This window comes from Falco biarmicus, chromosome 7 (genome assembly GCF_023638135.1).
Source record: "Falco biarmicus isolate bFalBia1 chromosome 7, bFalBia1.pri, whole genome shotgun sequence".
NCBI classification, from domain to species: Eukaryota; Metazoa; Chordata; class Aves; order Falconiformes; family Falconidae; genus Falco; species Falco biarmicus.
In genome coordinates this window covers 59,846,024-59,864,972 of record NC_079294.1, presented here as the reverse complement: position 1 = coordinate 59,864,972, position 18,949 = coordinate 59,846,024, and the positions used below count along the sequence as shown (strand labels likewise).

The following is an 18,949-nucleotide window of genomic DNA, read 5'->3' as shown; positions in this document are numbered from 1 at the left end:
TTCCCAGTACTCATCCTGTCTCCCCTGAAACCCATGTAACTACTCAAAAAAACCACCAAACCCTATGGTGCCAAAGGTCATACATGGAGAACCACCACCTTTCATTGTTTTGAATCTGTCCCCTGGGTAGTTTTCTTTAATGGCACTCTGTCCTTATGTTGGAAGAAACAAGTTACCAGCTGATTCCTATCGAGTCTTTCCACCTCATTCATAAAGGAATCAGGACTGTCTGCAGTACTCAGGTATGGGCAAACCAGGAATTCATACAGTGAAAGGATGATGGTCTTCACTTTTTTTACACCTTCCCCTCACAGTATTTCCTACCATTTAGTTTGCACTGTTAACTGCTGCCAAGCTCTGAGGTGGCTGTACCACAAAAAGACTTTCCCAAGAATCACTGATCTAGAGGAAAAGCATAATGGTTAGTCACATAAAGCACCTTATATTCATATAAATAAAGGTATAAAATCAGACTAAAAAAAATGAACCTGTTCAAGCAGCCTTATCAGTTAGTGGAATTAGTAAAATCCCTACACAGTACAGAGCATACACAACATCTCTCCAGTGATAGATTAATTCCCTCTTCTGCTTTCTAACAAAAGTGTTGATAATATCAGCTGAAAGAATCAGTAATATGTTGGATGAACCTGGCAGTTTCCAACCAGAATATTATGTACCAAGCAGGCAATACTCAAGACACTACTATGCTATTGGTTTTTGCAGCCAACATCCATGTTAGTCAACCAGGGAACAGTTTAAAACTATTTGGAGATTCAAGAAAACAAAACATCAAATGAGTAATGAGACCTTGAAAACATCTAATAAGAGGAGACTCAAGAGAGGAAGCTAAATCATGTTTCAGCATATTTCATTTGTTACACTTCCACAGAGAGCACTGATCTTGCTTAGCTGCCTGCTTCCGCACCACTGCTACACCAGCAAGAGGCTGCAGTAGCTGGGAAAGCAAGGAAAACTCCCATCAGAAGAGGCAAATCTGAATGTATCAGCACCAGTACTTGCATTGTCCTTTCACATTTCTTCATCCCACTACATGGCCTGGAGCAGCCACATATACAAGCAAGGAAATTGAAACAAAATGGGGGGGGGGGGGGGGGGGGGGGCGGGGATTTTTTTGGAGCTAGTTAATTTCTTGCTGAATCAGCCAGCTGGAATAAAGCCAGTTTCTGCAGTCTTCTTGGAGCTTCTGCAAGGTGCAGGCCAGGAAACACTTAATGCCAAACAGAGCTTGACAGAACACAATCCCCTACTCTTTGCATTCTGTGCCAGTGCTGCTGTGCCCATGTCATCTTATGTCTACGATACTGAAAGGCAATATCAGGCAGCTAAAATTCTTCTTTATGTCTGCCTTTACTACAAAGTAAGCCTCTATTGGTCCTTTCACATATACACACTATAAACAATACCCTATTCTGTTTGCATGCATTGACAAGAGACTGTATCCTATAAATTTTAAGCAGCTTCGATTTTTGGCAAAGCACCTGATGACAGAAAAAACATTACATAAATACAGAAATACATGTTTCCACATATAAGCAAATGCTCCACTTATTTAATGCTACAAAACAGCATCATTAACCAGTCGGGACCTCCCACCATGACACAAACTGCAACAGTTAGCATACAGCAACAATTTAGTAATTGCAATCATAAATGCATTTTTAATATTGTTTCGCAATTTAGTCTAGCTGACTTGTATTCACTGTGTTTCTAGTGCATCCAGAAGCATGACAAACTTGACAATTCTTGGAAACCACATTTCTCAAAACAGATTGAGAATGCTGTTTTCATTTTCTCTATATAATGATATAAAATCTAATAAATATAAAATTAGAAACAGAAATAACATTGTTCCTAAACAATTTATGTAATATGCTGTCTGGAAGGGATATATTAGGCCAAGTTTTCAAAAACTGCCCTCCCTTTAAAAACATGTGATGCTTGTACTTGCACTTCTCAAGTATTATCAAATATCTACACACCCAGGTACTAGAATTTACATGACAGAAACCTATTCTCTCAAAAGAGTTTTAAGGGTGAAAGTTTTGTTTTAATCAGCTAAATATGATGACAAATGCTTAGCCAGACTTCAGGAAGTGCCTAAGACACCTAATGCCTGGTTTCCATTGGATTAATTGAAATTTACTTTGTTACTTGTTTCAAAAAATCCAGCTAAAGACCTACCAATACAGTTAAGTACTTAACAGTATTCGTGTTTAACCTATCTCAAGTCTTACCAAAAATCATCAAAACAAAGGCTTCACATGACACACACCCTTCTGAAAATTCCGCTGTATCTGCATTAAGTTTAGCATCCTTGTGAAGCTGACAGTCATCAAAAGGTGAGTTCATAGATCCGTACTTCCTCCTAGAAGCTGGAGTGAGGCCATGTTGAAAATTTGACCATTAAATTCAAGGGTGTTTGACACAGTCTACAGACTTAAGCTAACATCAAGAAAAGCTCTCCACTTATGGGAAAGTTATATGCATGCTTTCATAACCTAAAGGAATTATTTACCTATCAGTGACAACAAAGTTAATGCAGAGGGCAAATCAGAACTGCCAGGCTATACAGTTCCTATGTGGGTCTTAGTTGTCTCTCCAGAGTTACCATGGCTATACCCAATGTCCTTTCTGGAATGTTGTGCTCATTAGCAAAGTGTACTTCAAAACCAAACACGTTCTTTCACCATGCACAAACTCTCTGTTTTACAGAGATCTTGCATAATAAGAATTGCACTGGAATTGTTCAAGTAAGATTATCTTGGACTGTATGCAGCCACAAGACCTTATCATCAATATTATCAACAATATAAAATGTTAACAACACACTGACTTAACTGTAAAGTACAACATTTGGACAGTATGATATAACTTGTGCCTGAAGATTTCTTGCATAGCCTTACAACACAACCAAGTACAGAGGCACAATAGTAAATCTGCTCCTACTATCACTGAAATGAATATATTTTACTACTTCATTGCAAGCCACATTATATTTGGTATTTACTTAAACCCCAGCTCAGGCGAGCATGGAGAACTGTGTTAAGAAAAGCTTCAAGCCCCAAAATTGCAGATAGAGACATATATGTGAATGCTACGGGTTCTAAAAGTAAAAGCAAATTAAAAGGACTCAGATTTTTTAAAATATATGTTTTTTTGAAGTGAAACTCATTATTTTGGATGACCAGATCACGATTTCTGAACAAACAGTAAAAGGGTTTTAATATCAGCACAATCAATCATGCATCACAGAAAGTGTACAAAGGCAGGATTTTGGTGCATCATGCAAAACTGCCACCTCAGTGCTGCTTATGCCCCAATTTGGTAAGGAATATGAAGGATCCAGCTGCACCAAGCAGACCCGAATGAGTAATTATCAATGACTAAGTGTTCAAGTATCTGCTAAAACCAAAGATTATCCTAGAGCTATTCCTTCACTTCTCCACTACTTTCTCAAGAGAAATTAGAAGCCACTGGCTGTTATGAGAGATCATTCGTACACTGGAGGCTTCTCTAAAAGCGTTCAACTCTTGGATATGTAGTTTTGGAACCAGAAGTTTGCAGCTCTACACACAAGTTATTTGAGAATCATTCCCCAATTTTTAGTGTAACCTTATCAGAAATTATCGTCACAGTGAGCACTGATACCCATGTTTGAAAACATAGATACAGAATTCAAAGTCTAGCTGGATATTGAGACTGAACCACCTTTGCTGCATTGGAACGAATGGGTTTGGACCATGGTTTAGCTGAATAACCAAAGGCTGATTTTCTGAGTTGTATCACCACAAACATCATTCCTAATCACTATGATAAAAACATTTACTGAGAAAATAAAAATAAATAAATAAGATAGTAAAGGGATGCCTTCACTGATATCATCTGTACTTTTGATAATCTCCCCTAGCTGACTTAAATTTTTTGAGTACATTTTAAAAAATAAGTATTCATACATAGTTTGTGTCTCAAGTCACAAGGCAGATTCATCACGATTTTTCTGGCAATTCAACTCTTTTGGATTGTAAATTGAGGGTAACAGCAGTTCAGATCCTATGAGCAATCGCTGAGCAATCATTATTAGTCATAAATTCAAAGCAAGTTCAGAAACTTACATAAGTTTTCTGGTAATGCTGTCACTGAGTTACAACTTTGTCAATAACAATGAGTATTTTAAGTCAGAGCATTTCTAGAGTCTCAAAAGTGTTATTCGTCTATAGTGGAGGCATTTCAATCTTCAAACCGAGATTAAAACCACAGGGCTATAGAGGCTGATGGCAAAAGTCCAGATGGGTGCAGAATTGCAACCTGTCTACAAAAAAGGGAAGCTGCTTCAGATTTAAGTCTGGACTTGCGAATCTCATCCTGATATTTTTGATTAAAGTTACTGGAGATTTAAGAATCCTTACTGTTGTACGGCATGTAGATCATAATCTGCTTTCTGAACATCAGTGTGCAATACATTCAGTGACTGTAAAACGATATTCCAAAGGTTTTCCACAAAGATGGTCTCCAAGTCCACTATGTCATATAATGGACATCAGATTTTTGGCCTTGCAAAGCTCAACCTTAAAGACATTTACAATGTTGGTAGCTTTTGGCAGATTAGTTATGGCAGAATCATTTTGAATAAGATAATGTTTTCAGCATGTATATCCTTTATATCCAAAATTTCACAGATAGTTAGAAACAACCATAATGCAGGCAGGGATTGCAGAAACATACATCATGGGAGCAACCAACAGTTTATTCAATGAATATGTGACCTATGAAACTTTCCCTTCCATAGAATCCCAGAGCTAATGCTTCTTAAATAACCAGACATTGTATCTTTGCTGTTATTCCCTCCTTGGGCATTAGGAACCCTATGGTCTTTGGAGGTGAAACAGACTGACTTGAGGAGGGTTTAATTTGGACTGCAGGTCTCCAGGAAGATATCTACATGTTCCCAATTTGAAACCAGCATACCAGAGAATAAATCTAAAATGAATCCATGTGTAAAATTCTTGATGATATATGTCTACACAGATCTGCTAGCCATCATTTCTTGCTGCCATTAATCCATTAGTAAGAATATACAAATATACAGTCTTACATATATTTCATAATATAACATCATCTAGCTGAATGGTATAATAAAATGTTATCACAAGGTTAAGAAAAAGTTGGTTACCAGGCTGAGCATCCTGCCTTTTCAATTACCAATATGTACTCAAGAGATCACTTAAAACCAGCAAAACTGGGCTTGCATGCTTCAATTTTATTTGCTAGCTGATCTCCTACAATCTGTACTATTGATACCTCAGTTGCTACTGTGTGAGAAAAAAAATGCAGAGCCTTTTACAGAGCGTTTAGCAATAAATACACATGAATAGTTAATGTTCACAAATACATATAGTCTATGGAATACAGTAACTACTTTGGACAGATATATCATTTAAACCTTTAGAGACAACAAATTATTCTATGTTGCTGCTACCATTGGCGGGGGGGGGGGGGGGAGTGTTCTTTGGTTTTTAAGAAAAACGTACATTTGTTCTGATTACCATTGGCTTCAGACTAATGCAGTTCCATTAATTTCATTTTTATTGTCTCATATCAGAAAAAGGAGGCTCTAGACCTGCAAAAGTACACAGCCAAGGCTAGCCTGTAAGCCGCTTTCTGTCATAGAGCAGATTTAATGAACAAGCAGCTCAGCAATGCTCAATGGTAAACTATTCACTGGGTTATCCTATGAAATCTTACTTATCTACCAGTATAGCAACAAATCTGCCCTTGACAAAATTTTCTCAAACTTGAGACACTGCATAAGGGCAGAGTTCAGTCTGGAGCACAGCTAAACACCATGCTGTGCTTGTTACTCTATTATGAAGAATCAGAAGGGGCTGCTATAACCAAAGTTAACTCATTTCTTCTCAGTAACAGCTACCTCTTTTTCACAACTTCTCATGTTAAAGTTTTCTTTGCATTACATTCATACCACATGCTTTTTAAATGGTCATTATTTTATTCTGTACCTGCCCTCAAGCAGGATGAAATTAATCAATTGCACATAAGTGACATGACATAGACTTGTGACCTTGCCCAGCATCCAATTGTTTCTAATTGATTAGCTCCAGACATAAACACTTTAATAGCCAAAAACAACACAAGTGAAAGCTACGGTACAGTATTAGGGTAGAATGACTGTGTGTGGTCCATATAGTATGGCCCCAAGCAACCAATCAAAGAATTAATGGTTATTGGATACCAAAAACGTTATGTTAAATAATATAAAATACCTTTAATGTGCCTAAAATTGTGATAAAACACCTAAAACTTGGGAGGAGAAGGGCCTCCTACAAGACTGGGGTTAAGTGCTAATGACTCAAATATGCCAAATAGATAAGAATATTTTAAAGGACAATCAAGATCAAAAAATTTGACCTGGCTTGAAATGTTCATAAAGCTACTCACAATAGCCTATTGATTACTACAATGTGTTTGGGTTGTTTTTATTATAAAGAGACAAGTGAAGCTATGCCAAACCATTCGTGGAAAAGAGGAAACTATGCCACTGCCGGTTCCAGTTCTACAATAAGAAAAATATGAAAGAAAAAAATACAAGAAAAATATTGTAAAAGAAAAAAACCCACCAACAGTCTCTTCATAACCAAAAGGCCCAGACACAAAGTTGACATTTCTCTTCTCTGAAGTTCTATTTTCACCTTGAACAGGACTATTAAGTGAACTATAAACTACTTTCTGAGTGTTTTACAGGGCCACTTCTGACAGCATCACTCAACTGCTTGCACACAAAAATACAAGCTGAACAAGCACAGCAACTCAGTAACATTTTTGTTACTGCACAAGAAATACACAAGCAAAAAGTAGATCATCCCACTGTTGCCTCGCTGCTTGGACATGCACTGAATGCACTACAGTTTACTACACAATTAATACAAATCTACTAATTTTTACTTTAATGGTGAGTCCTTTGCTAACCCATGTACTTTCATGACTAACTGCAATCATAATACAGATACAGGAGGTGTTCACCAACGGGTAGCTGCCAAATGACTCACGGCACACAGTGCCATCAGCAGTGCTACTGAGGATGGGTTGGAGACCCATTCTCACTACATTAAATCTCAAAGTCCACCATAAATCAATCATTGCTTACTCAGCTGTCTCGTACAGCCTCCTCAGTTCTTCATACTCTTTGAATTTACCCTTGCCTGCTCTGTTATCCTTCAATTCAAAATTCTTAAGGATGCCCAGCACACCAGGCTCCATGGTGAAACCACCACTTCTCAGCATTGCAATAGTACAAACAGTACACAAAAATATTACAGTAAATAGCATCACTGATTTCATTTAAAACCAAGATTTTAGTTTGTTGTCAAAAACTACTACGTACTTCAAAAAATGATGTTATTTATTTAAAAAAAATTCTTTGGTTTGTTTAGCTATCCTTTTCAAAGGATTTCTGGATTTGGGTATATTTAAGACTACAGAATCCTTGAAATGTTCTGTGCTGTGGGAACTATCAGTATAGAGAATGACATACTATAACAACATCTTTGCTACATGCCAGCACACCATATTTCTTGAAATACTCATTTCTTGGAACTGATTAGGCTCATGTGTCAGGCAATAGATCAGTTGGCAGCTATGGTTTTCCTCCATGGTTCCTGTATTCATTGAACACTTGAAGCAAAGACCTTTTTGGACACTTTGGACAATTTAAACAAAGATACCCCTGACACTGCCCTCAAGTGCTTTAGAAGTTTGTACCCATGTATTTATATAACCCTTGACATTTAGAGTATCTTAACATTTATCAGGTGCTAAACCTTCTGGGGGCAAAAAAGCAGCTGTGTTGCCTAGAAAGACCCATGGCATTACACATCTGGCAAGATCTCCCTTTGGCTCCCATTTGGTAAAGTCAGGTACAATATTACTAGGAAGAGAATATTAATTTCCCACATGGATGTCTTTGAACAATTCAGTGAAAGGAAAAGCTCATCGGGAGCCTTTTATTTACAGCAGTTTTCTGTTTAAAAAACAATAATTCAAAGCGTGTAGCAAGATCACCTGATAAAGGACCAGGCATGACAACAGCAGTAAATTCATTACCTACCTGTAGGTGAGCACAGACAGCAATAGCCAGCCAAATGATCTCCCAGGAGAGCCCTGTGGCTTTAGGGCTGGCCATCCTCATGCCTTAGGGCTCTGCTGAGAGAAATTGTTTCAGGTTACAAACAAAATCAAGAGGGCTCCGCCAGAATTTCAATGACTAAAGCAAACTGGGCAAAGGCATGGAACCGGCCTTTGGAAGAAATGCAATGCAAACACGGGAGTTTTGTGCTGGCCAGAGGAGCAGCCGCACAGTGCATGCCATGAGCACAGCCTGCAGGGTGAGGTAGTTCCAGTTATGGAACATAAAGGGAGGGAAATTAAAGGTTTGCGAAAACTGGCAATACTGGGCAAGTTTGAGGATCTCCTGAATGTGGGAGCATTTATCACATTGGGAACCCCTCCTATCTTGGTCTTCCGAAGGTAAAATCTGAGGAGCATAGGATTTCTGATGTACTGCACCAGCACTTTCACCCACTCAAAGCTGAAAGCCCAGCCCTGGGACTTCAGCAGTCATTTGCACTGCCTTTGAAAGCTCTGATCATAACAGCTCAGATAATAAGTGATCAACACAGAGGAGAAAAAAAAAATCCATCAATTTAGTGATCACTGCTATTACAAGGCCAGCACAAAACCTTCAGTCACTTTTACTAAAAACGTCGATTTAAAATTGCCAACAAGAAAAATGTGTAATAATGCTGCTAATTCTTATAATTCCTAGTGTCAATGCATCTTTTTGCCTCAGACAATTCATTACCACAGTGATCTCAAAATAGCACAGATTCCGCTCACCCCTCATACACACGCAGCCACACAAACAGCCCTCCCTCCTCTCCTCCCAGCCACCACCCCACGATTTTGCAAAGCCCCACAGTGAACACAAATCTCTCCTCCAAAAACAGTACTCCTTTCTAAAAGGTCAGCTATCCCAAAGGAAAACCGTCTATCCAAACCGTTCTTGCACCTGTCAACTAAACACAATTAAGAATCCTTACAGAAATAAGTGTTTATTCCCTCCCTCCCCCCCCCAAAAAAATTAGAGTTCCCCTCCCTCCCTCCCAAAACCTTTAGCACTCCTGGACGCTTTTGTGATTCGGAAGTTTCCATCAGCTATAGCAGTAAGAGAAGGCAGATTATCTTTATTTTCTTCCCCTCACCAGGCGCTGCCGAGAGCCACAACTGGCAAAACACCCACGACTCCAGCACTTCACAACTGCCGGGTGCCCGCCCGCCCCCCCCCCCCCCGGGGCTCCCCAAGCACCCCGCTGCCTTCTCGAAGGCTCCTCTAGGACGACCCTCGCCCGGCACCGCGGCCGCTGGCCCCGGCTGGCCCGCCCGGGGGAGCCACCCGCCCGCCCGCCTCCCGGGAAGCCGCTCGGGGAAGCGGGTCGGGAGGCTGCCACTGCCCGAGGGCCAACCCGGGCTGCCGCAGCTCTCCCCGACCCCGGCGCGGCCACCGAGCTCACCCACCTGGTGCGGGGCCCGGCTCGGCGGGGAGCGCGCAGCGGGGCTGGGGCCGGGAGAGAGGCGGGGAGCGGGTCCGGGTCCGGCTCCGCCGGCGCCTCCTTCCCGCTCGCAGGGCAGGGGAGCGCCTTGCCTGTCACGGCACCGGGGATACAGCATCCTGCATCACGAGCGGCGGCCCCTCCCTCACGCCAGGCTCCAGCCCACCGCCGCACGTTAGCCAAGGTCCTACAGGCTGCTGGCAGCGGGCCGCCCCCCGCCCGCCCGCCGCAGCCCGGCCCCAGCGAGAGGCGCCTCCACCTGCGGCGCGGGGCCGCGGCCCGGCCCGGCGCCCGCTCCGCCGCCGCGGCTCGGCACCCGCCGCGCAGCCCCTGCCACCGCGGCCAGCCCGGGCGGGCGGCCGGCCAAGGGCCCCCCCCGGCTGCGGAGGCGCTGGCGGCGCTCCGGTGTCGGCGGCCGAGACCCCCGCAGGCCGGGACCAAGCAGTTCGTCTTCCCTCGAGGGGCAAAAGCTACCGTGAAGTCAGCCCCCACATCTGATGCAAAGCAGCTTCTAAAACCACAACCATCCTGTGTCTCATCCCCAAGTAACTCTCACAATACAGCTGCAAATCTGCTCACGCACCGAGGAGGTCTTTAATCATGCTGCCCTCTACGATATTTTTAGGTTTCCTACTGTAAATCTGGCGAGTACGTCTCCTACGACAGCTTTGCTCTCGCTTTGCCTCTGAGGTTTGGGCTGCTAAACAGGAACACCAAAATCCTCTACCTTCGTGCTACGGCTTCCACCGACGTCCCAAGCTTTCCTCGAGTCCTCTAAAAGCAGCACGTAGAAAAAGGCCTATTATCCCTGCCACCGAAGTTAAAAATACGATCCAGTGGACTAAACATAACCGATGAAGAGTTTGTTCAAATATGTTGCGCTGGAAGCTTTTCCAATCCGTGTAGGTTTCTCACCAGCACGGGAAAGCGCCTCCGCCATGGTTAGGAGCAGAGTGCCCTCTGCCGAAACTAGCCCGGCAGAGGAGCCGCGGCCCCGGGCAGCCCGGCAGCGGGACGGCACCGGCCCGGGGAGCCGCGCAGCCGCCCGGCCGCAGCCCGCGGGCTCTGCGGGACAGCAGCGCCGCCGCACGCACACCTGCGCCGGCCGGGCCGCCGCCCCCTGCCCCTGCCCCGCGGGCTGCTCCCGCAGGCTCACCTTGCCCGCGGGGGCAAGCTGCGCTTCACAGCCCGCACATCAGCATCGTGACAGGCCCTGTCACAGCCCAGGATACTGCTAAGGACCCGACCTTGGCTTTTTCTAATACTGGTCAGCTGAAAGTATATCGGCCTTCTGGGCAGCTTTGCTTTTCACCCGTTTCAGTTGATACAGTACTTCAACAGCCACTTAGTCCTTGAATGATAACTTCAGCTACACCCCTGCAACTTATCTTCAAAAAAGACATGCCAGTGCAGTCAGCATATACATCAAACTATCACAAGCAATTTTAATGTCAGAATTTAGCCATTAGATCAATGGATGCAGAAAATTAATTTTCCTGTCCCAGAACTATGGCTGGTAGTACTACAACAACAACAACAAGAGATATTCATAAATAGAGGATGAAGCTGACCCTCAAGACTAGTTAGGAATGTACAGTTTGCACCATCCCTGCTCAGATTATCACCTCTCTTACAATTGTTTACCCCTCAATAGTGAAGCAGTCCCCCCTAGGGCCCTGAAGTAAAAGCTGCAGTGGGCTATGTGTTTGTTTGCCGGACAAAACAGCTCTATGTTCCTAGCACTGGTGTTACCTATAGATTACATTGAAAGGTTTGGCCCTGGTGTAGTCGACCAGCTTGCATATATGTGATTAAAACAAGGTCATTCCGTAATTTAATTTGAAATTTAGACAAAATATGTAAATATCTATCATGACAAACAAAGTTTGAAAAACAGAGGACCTTACAAGTGGCAAAACATGGCCTTGGGAAAAGGAATAGACACTTTAAATACGCCAAGCTAGGGCATAACAAGATAAGCTCAAGGAGAACCAATGGTTAATGAAACCAAACAGAAAATTACTTGAATTATCCTAATTAACATACTACAAGATCCTTCCTGGAGGAAAGAGAGCCTCCTGCTAACAAACCCCCCTCCCCGCAGAACATGCCCAGTGAAAAGAACACTGCACTTGAGGCAACCGGTAAGAACCAATGAGAAATAAGTGTGGCTAAACATAATTGTAAATAATTGTTCAAAGCGTATACAACGTTTCACTGTGTGTTAAGAGGTGTGCTAGCTTTGTGGATTCTACCTGGCACCCATCTCTGTGCAGATGTGCAATAAATGATACCTCAGCTCTGTGTGTGAAATTGGCTCTTTGCACACTGGGTAGCAAACTCCACTTGTCAGACAACACTGGGATTCTAACAGCATTTTCCAAATTTGAATGCTGCTCAGCATTTCTGTGGTTTTTTTTTTTTTCCTTTTTTCAGTGCTACTTATCTGTGCGCTTTACTTTCTCCTTCCAGCTTACTCTATTACCTTCCTTCAATGTTATCCAGGTCATTTGCTTCAGATCAGTTGGCCCTGTGCATCCCTAACCATAAAGGATAATTAAACATCATGTACACAAGCCTGAGAAACATTTCCTCATCTCCTGCAATAAATTGGAGAGTAGAAAAGTAGTTGTGCAATAGGAAGTTGCCAAGGTTAGCTCGTGTCAGGTTCATCGACTTAAGTTAGGCTGCTGCTTACATACAACTTAATTCCTTGTGTGAACTCAGTCCCAGGCTGTCAGTTCTATATCTGAATTTATACAGCATGTAAGAAAATGGAGGCAAGCACCTGCAAGCATTACCCCCAGGGAGACATCAGAAAACAGTATTGTAATAAATAATGCAAGTACCTTCTGGTTCCTACCTAGTAAAATAGCAACTGGCAATATGTCTTGCCCCAGCTACTGAAATGACAGCGTTAATCCCATTCCCTCCCATCACCCATGGTCTGGGGTTTTTTTATTACTTTGAAGTACCTTTTTATGAGGAAGATGAGCACCCAGGAAATAACAGTATTTGGAGCATACCCTACTACTGGAAACTATACATGGGTTTGGGCAGTTTTTAACAGGGCGTTTTCCTCTGTGAAGCTCATTCTCATTGAATGCTGGTTTGTTGTCTCCTTTATTCGGTTTATTTCTCCACACTCCTGTCACTTCACTGTTTTCTCTCTAGACTTCCAGTGAGCCTGGAAGCTTTGAGATTTTGACTCCTGTTGGAGATCTCCATAACCCCTTCTGCTGAGCCAAGCAAACACTGAATGAAACTCAGCTGTCCAGGCAAGACCTGTTTATTAACAACCACTTCAAAATTCACAACACCTGCAGCTCCATGGCAGACTCCTTCAATACACACCCTAAAATTAAAGGCCACAAACTTCCAGTTTCTGGATGCAGTTTTCATCCCTGGAGAAATCTGTCAGCAATTCTGCAAAAACTAATTGGCCATCCAAGTTTAAAAGAAATCACTTTTTCCTAAGTAAACATTTACCTGCTCTTCTGTTCACTTTGTCTTGCCTGTATGGATTATGAACACTTCAAGGCAGGAGCTGTTGTTGTCTATTACATTGTGTTTGTACAACCCCTGGTTCAGTGTCAAATCCTTTAGGTATTACCTTATTAGCAATTTTTACCACAGAGTCTTCTAATTCCCACTCATGCCACATGAGCTTGGCAGAGTTGGTACAAGGTTTTTTTGAATAGGAAGCTATAGCAATGCTCTTAACACTCAGAGTTCTCTTGCATAATTCCTGTATTTGTCTCTTGTTACTAGCAGTGCTTTTTTATTACATATATGCTTTTCTTTTGCTGCTCTCTAAACTATGCATCATTTAGATGATGTTAAATATGACAGCTGTAAAGCCCTTACTGTTCATAAAATTGTGAAATATGGGCACTTGTACTTCTTTCATTGAACACAATCATAATCTTGTCCACCTGTACAGCTGGCATGGTCTCTCATGAGGAACTTGGTTCAAAATATGATGGTCTTATCCTTTGCTTTATACTGACTTAAGACCATGTGTCTTCACTATTGAACACAACCATGACATATTTTGTCATTTGTTGATTTACATTCAATTGTAACACAAAATTTCAGCTTACACTTAACAGTGCCCGCAGATAAGGTGTAGAAGATGGATCCTGCAAGGTGTATCTAAAGGCAAAACTGAAGAAAATTACATCTCTGGTCTGGTAAACAAAAACCTCTGTTCAATCACATGATAACCACCAGATTTCACTCTCTTGGTGAAGATTAATGGAAAATCTTCACATCTAAACAAGAAAAACCATGTTTTTCTATTTAACTTTGTCCTGAAATGCAGGTATACAAACTTATTCAGCAGACTCCACTTTTATATAAATATTCTCTCAATTTCAGTTCAGCTAAGCAAATCTGATGATAATGAAGGCCATTCTTTCATCTTAATAGAAGTCCATACTACTCAGGAAAAAATATGTTTGGCTAAACTACAAATCTTCAATCCATTGAAACAGTGCAGAACAACATTTAGTTCATAAATCAGGATTATGTCTACTGAACACCAAACCTGGAAGTATCATGCAGAGACTCCATGCAGAAACTGAATTTTGGAATGAGGCCTCAAAGTTATCAGTGATTGAGCTGCACCTGATTGACTAATATAAGGAAAATGTTCAGTTTCCTGTAACTAGAGCCATGAGAACCCTGACATGGTATAATCAGTTCTTTGGCCCTGCATTGGTTTTGTACAGGGTGCTTGTTTACCCTGAAATAGCAAGCTCTCTAGGGTAGAAAGCAATAGTGCGCTGTCACACTTCACAAAGATGTTATAAAGAGTAAAGCCTCTGTTAGTATAAAGGTACAAAGTTCAGCTACAGCACTGTCTTGGATTTCTTGGTGTTATGGAACCCATTGCATTCCACATTGATCCTCACCATGGGCTTTGGAAAAGCATCCATCAGTATAGTAAATAGAAAAAAAAATTCTGGCTTAGAGAAAGAAAAACTACTTATGTATAGACCTAAACATTATAGAAGAAAACTAGTGTCTTCCTCTCAGTTTGTGTTTAAATGAATCTAATATTAACCAATACAGTATACACAAATGGTCACTATTTCAAGTATTTGAATAAATATTTGTCCTTTCTTGTCTCTCAAAATCCTTTTTATCCTCAAGCAAAACAACTTTTGGCTCATTTGCATATTTATGATCCTGTACAGTAGTAGCAGTTGCATCAAATTTCATGACTCTCCAGAACAAACATGTCTTTATTCAGATGGCACATACTTACTTTTTGTTGTAGTTCAGTGTCCATAGCCCTAACTAAAATGTAAGAACTCACATTTTGAGATAAATTTATAATGCACTTACGAGATCATTTTGTGGTTTTATAGGATATTTTTTCAGAAGTGCTTATTGTGGGCATAATTATACAATATGAACTGGTATAGGTTAAGATTGAATGCAGATAAGGCAAAATGAAAAAAATCATTGCAGAAGTAAAATGGCTTTAGTTTATTTACACATAACTCTGTTCTTTAACAGAGTTTTTTCTTAGTTCGCAAAAAAAAATATGCAACCCCACTGAGGACTGTGGATATGCCAGCTTTAAATTCCTGAACTTGTCTGCCATTTTCTTCTCATGCAACAGTGACAACAATCTGTTTTCCTCAGTCTGTGATGGCCCTTACCTCTGTGTTTGTTAAAATGTTATTGAGTGCTATGTGAAAAAGACAACATTTGGTGAATAAACAGGAGCTCTGAGGAAATCAGTTGCATTGCAAGTCATGAGGAACAGACAAAGCTTGCTTTGTCTAGACAATTACTGCCCTCATCATAATGGTTCACTGCAGAAAAGCAAGAGTAGTAAAGTAGGTGACCTGTGTCTCACAAGATGACTTGTGCATGGCACTGCATGAGTATCTAAAGATGCTTACTAACATGGAAACAGAAGAGAACATATGCAAGAAGCAGTGAGAAAGAATAAAAAGGACAAGGTTGTCCTTTTACAACAAAGGACAAGGTTGGAAGAAACATAATACATCATTGGGAGGAATACTAGTGACAAAGGCAATGCGGTTATGAAAGCAGAAGATGAGTGATTAATGCAGGGAAATACAGCAAAACCAGTGGAAAGAATAAACGTGGGTAACAGTTGAATTAGATTAAAAAAAAATCAAATTCCCCCCCCAAAAAAATTAGGTCACCAGAAAACAGCCCCAGAAAAGTGACATTGTGCATCAAATTTTGGAACTAAGAGGAACAAAATTTCTACTTCTCACATACAGTCTGCATTTCAGTACCATTACAGAAAAACCTACAACAAAACTCATAACATGAAATGTTATATAAGCTTGTGTGGTGGGAACAAAGCAGCAGATAAAATGTGAAGCCCAAAACCAAGAACGGAACCGTGTACTTACAGAAAGTAGAACCCTCAGCTCCATCTATACTTTTTGAAAGTAAATGTGAGGACAGAGAGCAAGTTTGGAATTAATTTTTGATTCTTCTGTTCTACTTCCATTTGCCAACTTCTTTTGCTGTGTTGGCAAATACTCCTGTTTCTTGAGTTGCAGTTTTACAGTCTTCATTAAGAGTATATTGTGAATCATTATCAAGGAAAAGCATCCATTCTTCTCACCACAGCCTGGCTGCAGCTCAAGTGCTCCATATTGAGTTGAGTGAGGTATTAAGTCAAACACAATAATAGTGGGGTAAACTATTTGGTCTTTATGAAACGGATTCAACTCAGTTCAGCAATGTTGCCTGGATGTAAATGAAGACATTTTTGTTATTATGTTCTACTAAAAGAGATGGAAGTGACTTCATTTTCACAAGGGACTCAGATTTGACTTCTCTCTGGTCGAACAGAGGTTGTTTCTGGCTCCTGTGGGAGCCAGCAAATGTATTTGTTATTCTTATTAACAAGCAGTGATGACGTAATCGAATACAATCTATTTGACAATGAATGAGGATAAACGGTTAGCAAGATTTGGTGGATGGAGGGAAAGAACATTTGTAAAGCTCCAGATTCAGAGTTGGGAGCTACCACTAAAAAAAAGAAAAACCCAACTTATTTTCTACTTTCCTTTATATTTTCTTCTTTGCACACCCTGTTGTCGTATGCTATGAGAACCCCTCATAATCTGTGATGTTTCTTCAAAGCCTGATACTGGTATGAATAAAGTCTATAGAACAAAATTATGGTTTTGCAGATCCATGCAGTACCTGAGAATTCTTTTCCTCCTCATTCCATACAGATTTCTTTCAGAAACTAAGGTGTATTCTATGTGAAACTGGAAGAGAGAATACATCTTCAGACAGTGAGCCAGATTCTAGTCATAGCACTACCAGCGTAAACAGTACGAGTACATGACAGTAGCATTTGATCAATGGGAACTGGAAACTAGGACAGCCTGAGACAGAATCTTGTCAGGTGTCACCTACAAAATGTTGTTATGCTGTATACTTTCTCTATTTCATGTTTTACTAAACAAAATCTATTGTTTACGCTTCCATCTTGTAATGCCACAGATAATTTCATTTCTTTACTAACTGCCAAGTTACAGAAGGCTGTTGTTCCAACACAGGCAAAAACCACTGCAAGCCAACTGACTTGTCCTGCTTAAGTAGACAAGTAGAGGCATATACTGAAGTACTACACAGGGGAGCAACTTGTACAGTTATGGGTTCTGGAAAGGACTTTCCCATTTATGTACACTACCACCGATGACACAGAAACTGCCTTTTAATCTTTCTGGTGGGTAATCTCTCATTTTCCCATGGAGCCTCCATACCTACTCCTGTACTATGGCAACCATTATCAGACCAGTAGAACTCAATCAGTCTTCGATAGCTCTAGACATGTGTGAGCACTCACGGCTGCCTGTAAATAGACTGCTTAGCAAAGTATTTATTAATATATTCTAATACATTAGAATAATACCATTTGAAACAAATTATTACTACATGTACAGATTTCTTAAACTATACAAATAAAGGCTGTCCCGTGTTACCTTATTTTGTTTCCAATTAATATTTAGGAAGAGACCCTTATGAGTTAAAGGGCAGAATAACTATTAAAGAAAACCACTAAAAGACCATTAATGTTTCTGTTATCTGTGCTTACATTTGCCAGCACAATATTTTCACACTGGTCAAGCCTGTCCACTTACTATGTATAGCCTCAAATGTATTTTAGACTTGAAAAATAGCTATGAATTCAAACTTCTTGAATGAGGACACACAAAAAAAAAGTTTAAAATATCAACAAATTTGGCCTTACGTAATTATTTAGTCATCATTTCTCTAACAACCTGTCAGCCAAGGAGTGGTAAGGTCCCACTGTTTCCTAACGGACAGAGAGCCAAGTCAGGTAGCCAGGCTAGCAAGGCAGGAGCCACCTGTCCCACTACTTCTAGATGAAACGTGCAAGAGGCTGAAGAGAACAACCAGGGTGCACAGAGCCCAGGCAAAATTACAGTAACCATACAAACATAGAGTCAAGCTAGAGGAGAGAGAGGGGGGGAGAAAAAAAAAATAAAAAAAAATATCAGTCCATAGACTAACAGCACTTAGAACCAAGCACAACCACAACTCAGAGACAAAAGAGCTTAAATGGTGTTCCTGCACCTGTGGGCAGACGGCGTGGATGGAAGCCCCAGCTGAGGCTGGTCAAGGTTGTCAAGGCATATTGGTGCACTCAGAGCCCTGACGATGTTTGGAAACCAATGCTAACAGATGGCTTGCACATGGCTAGAATCAGCAGATACCTAAGGAAAGAGATAGCGAAAAATTCAGTTGATTTTTTCCTGATTTTCATTGCACTGCTACATTGTTCTGCTTTTTTTATTTAATCTCACCAGCTCAAGATCAAGGTATGATTAACACACCTGAAAAAAAAATCACAGTTATTTTACTTTTTTTTTTTTTCCCCCTAACATTGTGGAATCTGCTAATACTGTCTAAATCTTCCATATCTACATTTTCCTGCCAAAGGACTATTTGTAGAAAAAGTTTTACTATTTTTTAGCCTGGAATATGTACCTTTTGCCACAATTTTCCCCCATACCCTCTGTATCTCTTAACCCTGAAGCATTCCTCATATCTTCATAATTGAAACAGTAGGAAAAGATGGTCCAGGCTTATCTCTGCAGAAATTCCTCAGCTATGCTTGTGGTCTAAGCAGTATGGACTGCAGTCTTAATCAAAGGAAAAGCCAGAAAAAATGTCAGAAAGAAAAGAATCAGTAACAGACTTCCATTAAGCTCTTCTTAAGTTGCTAGCTTCTGTTGTCACGTAGTGAGAGTAGGTAAAGAATACAAGAG

General features: G+C 40.9%; 1 protein-coding gene across 3 annotated transcripts in view; it reads right to left on the bottom strand.

Annotated features, from left to right (window-relative positions):
- ADAMTSL3 (ADAMTS like 3) overlaps positions 1–18,949 on the bottom strand; it is a 203,288-nt gene that overhangs the window by 177,815 nt on the left and 6,524 nt on the right. For 2 of the 3 annotated variants that reach the window (XM_056345955.1, XM_056345953.1), the window contains exons 1-2: positions 9,607–9,900; positions 8,141–8,232 (exon numbers count right to left, since the gene is read on the bottom strand). In XM_056345955.1, the coding sequence (XP_056201930.1) occupies positions 8,141–8,221 (81 nt within the window). In that variant the 5' untranslated portion in view covers positions 8,222–8,232; positions 9,607–9,900. Of the gene's footprint in view, positions 1–8,140; positions 8,233–9,606; positions 9,901–18,949 lie in introns of those variants that run through there. The other variant, XM_056345954.1, reaches the window with a different exon arrangement.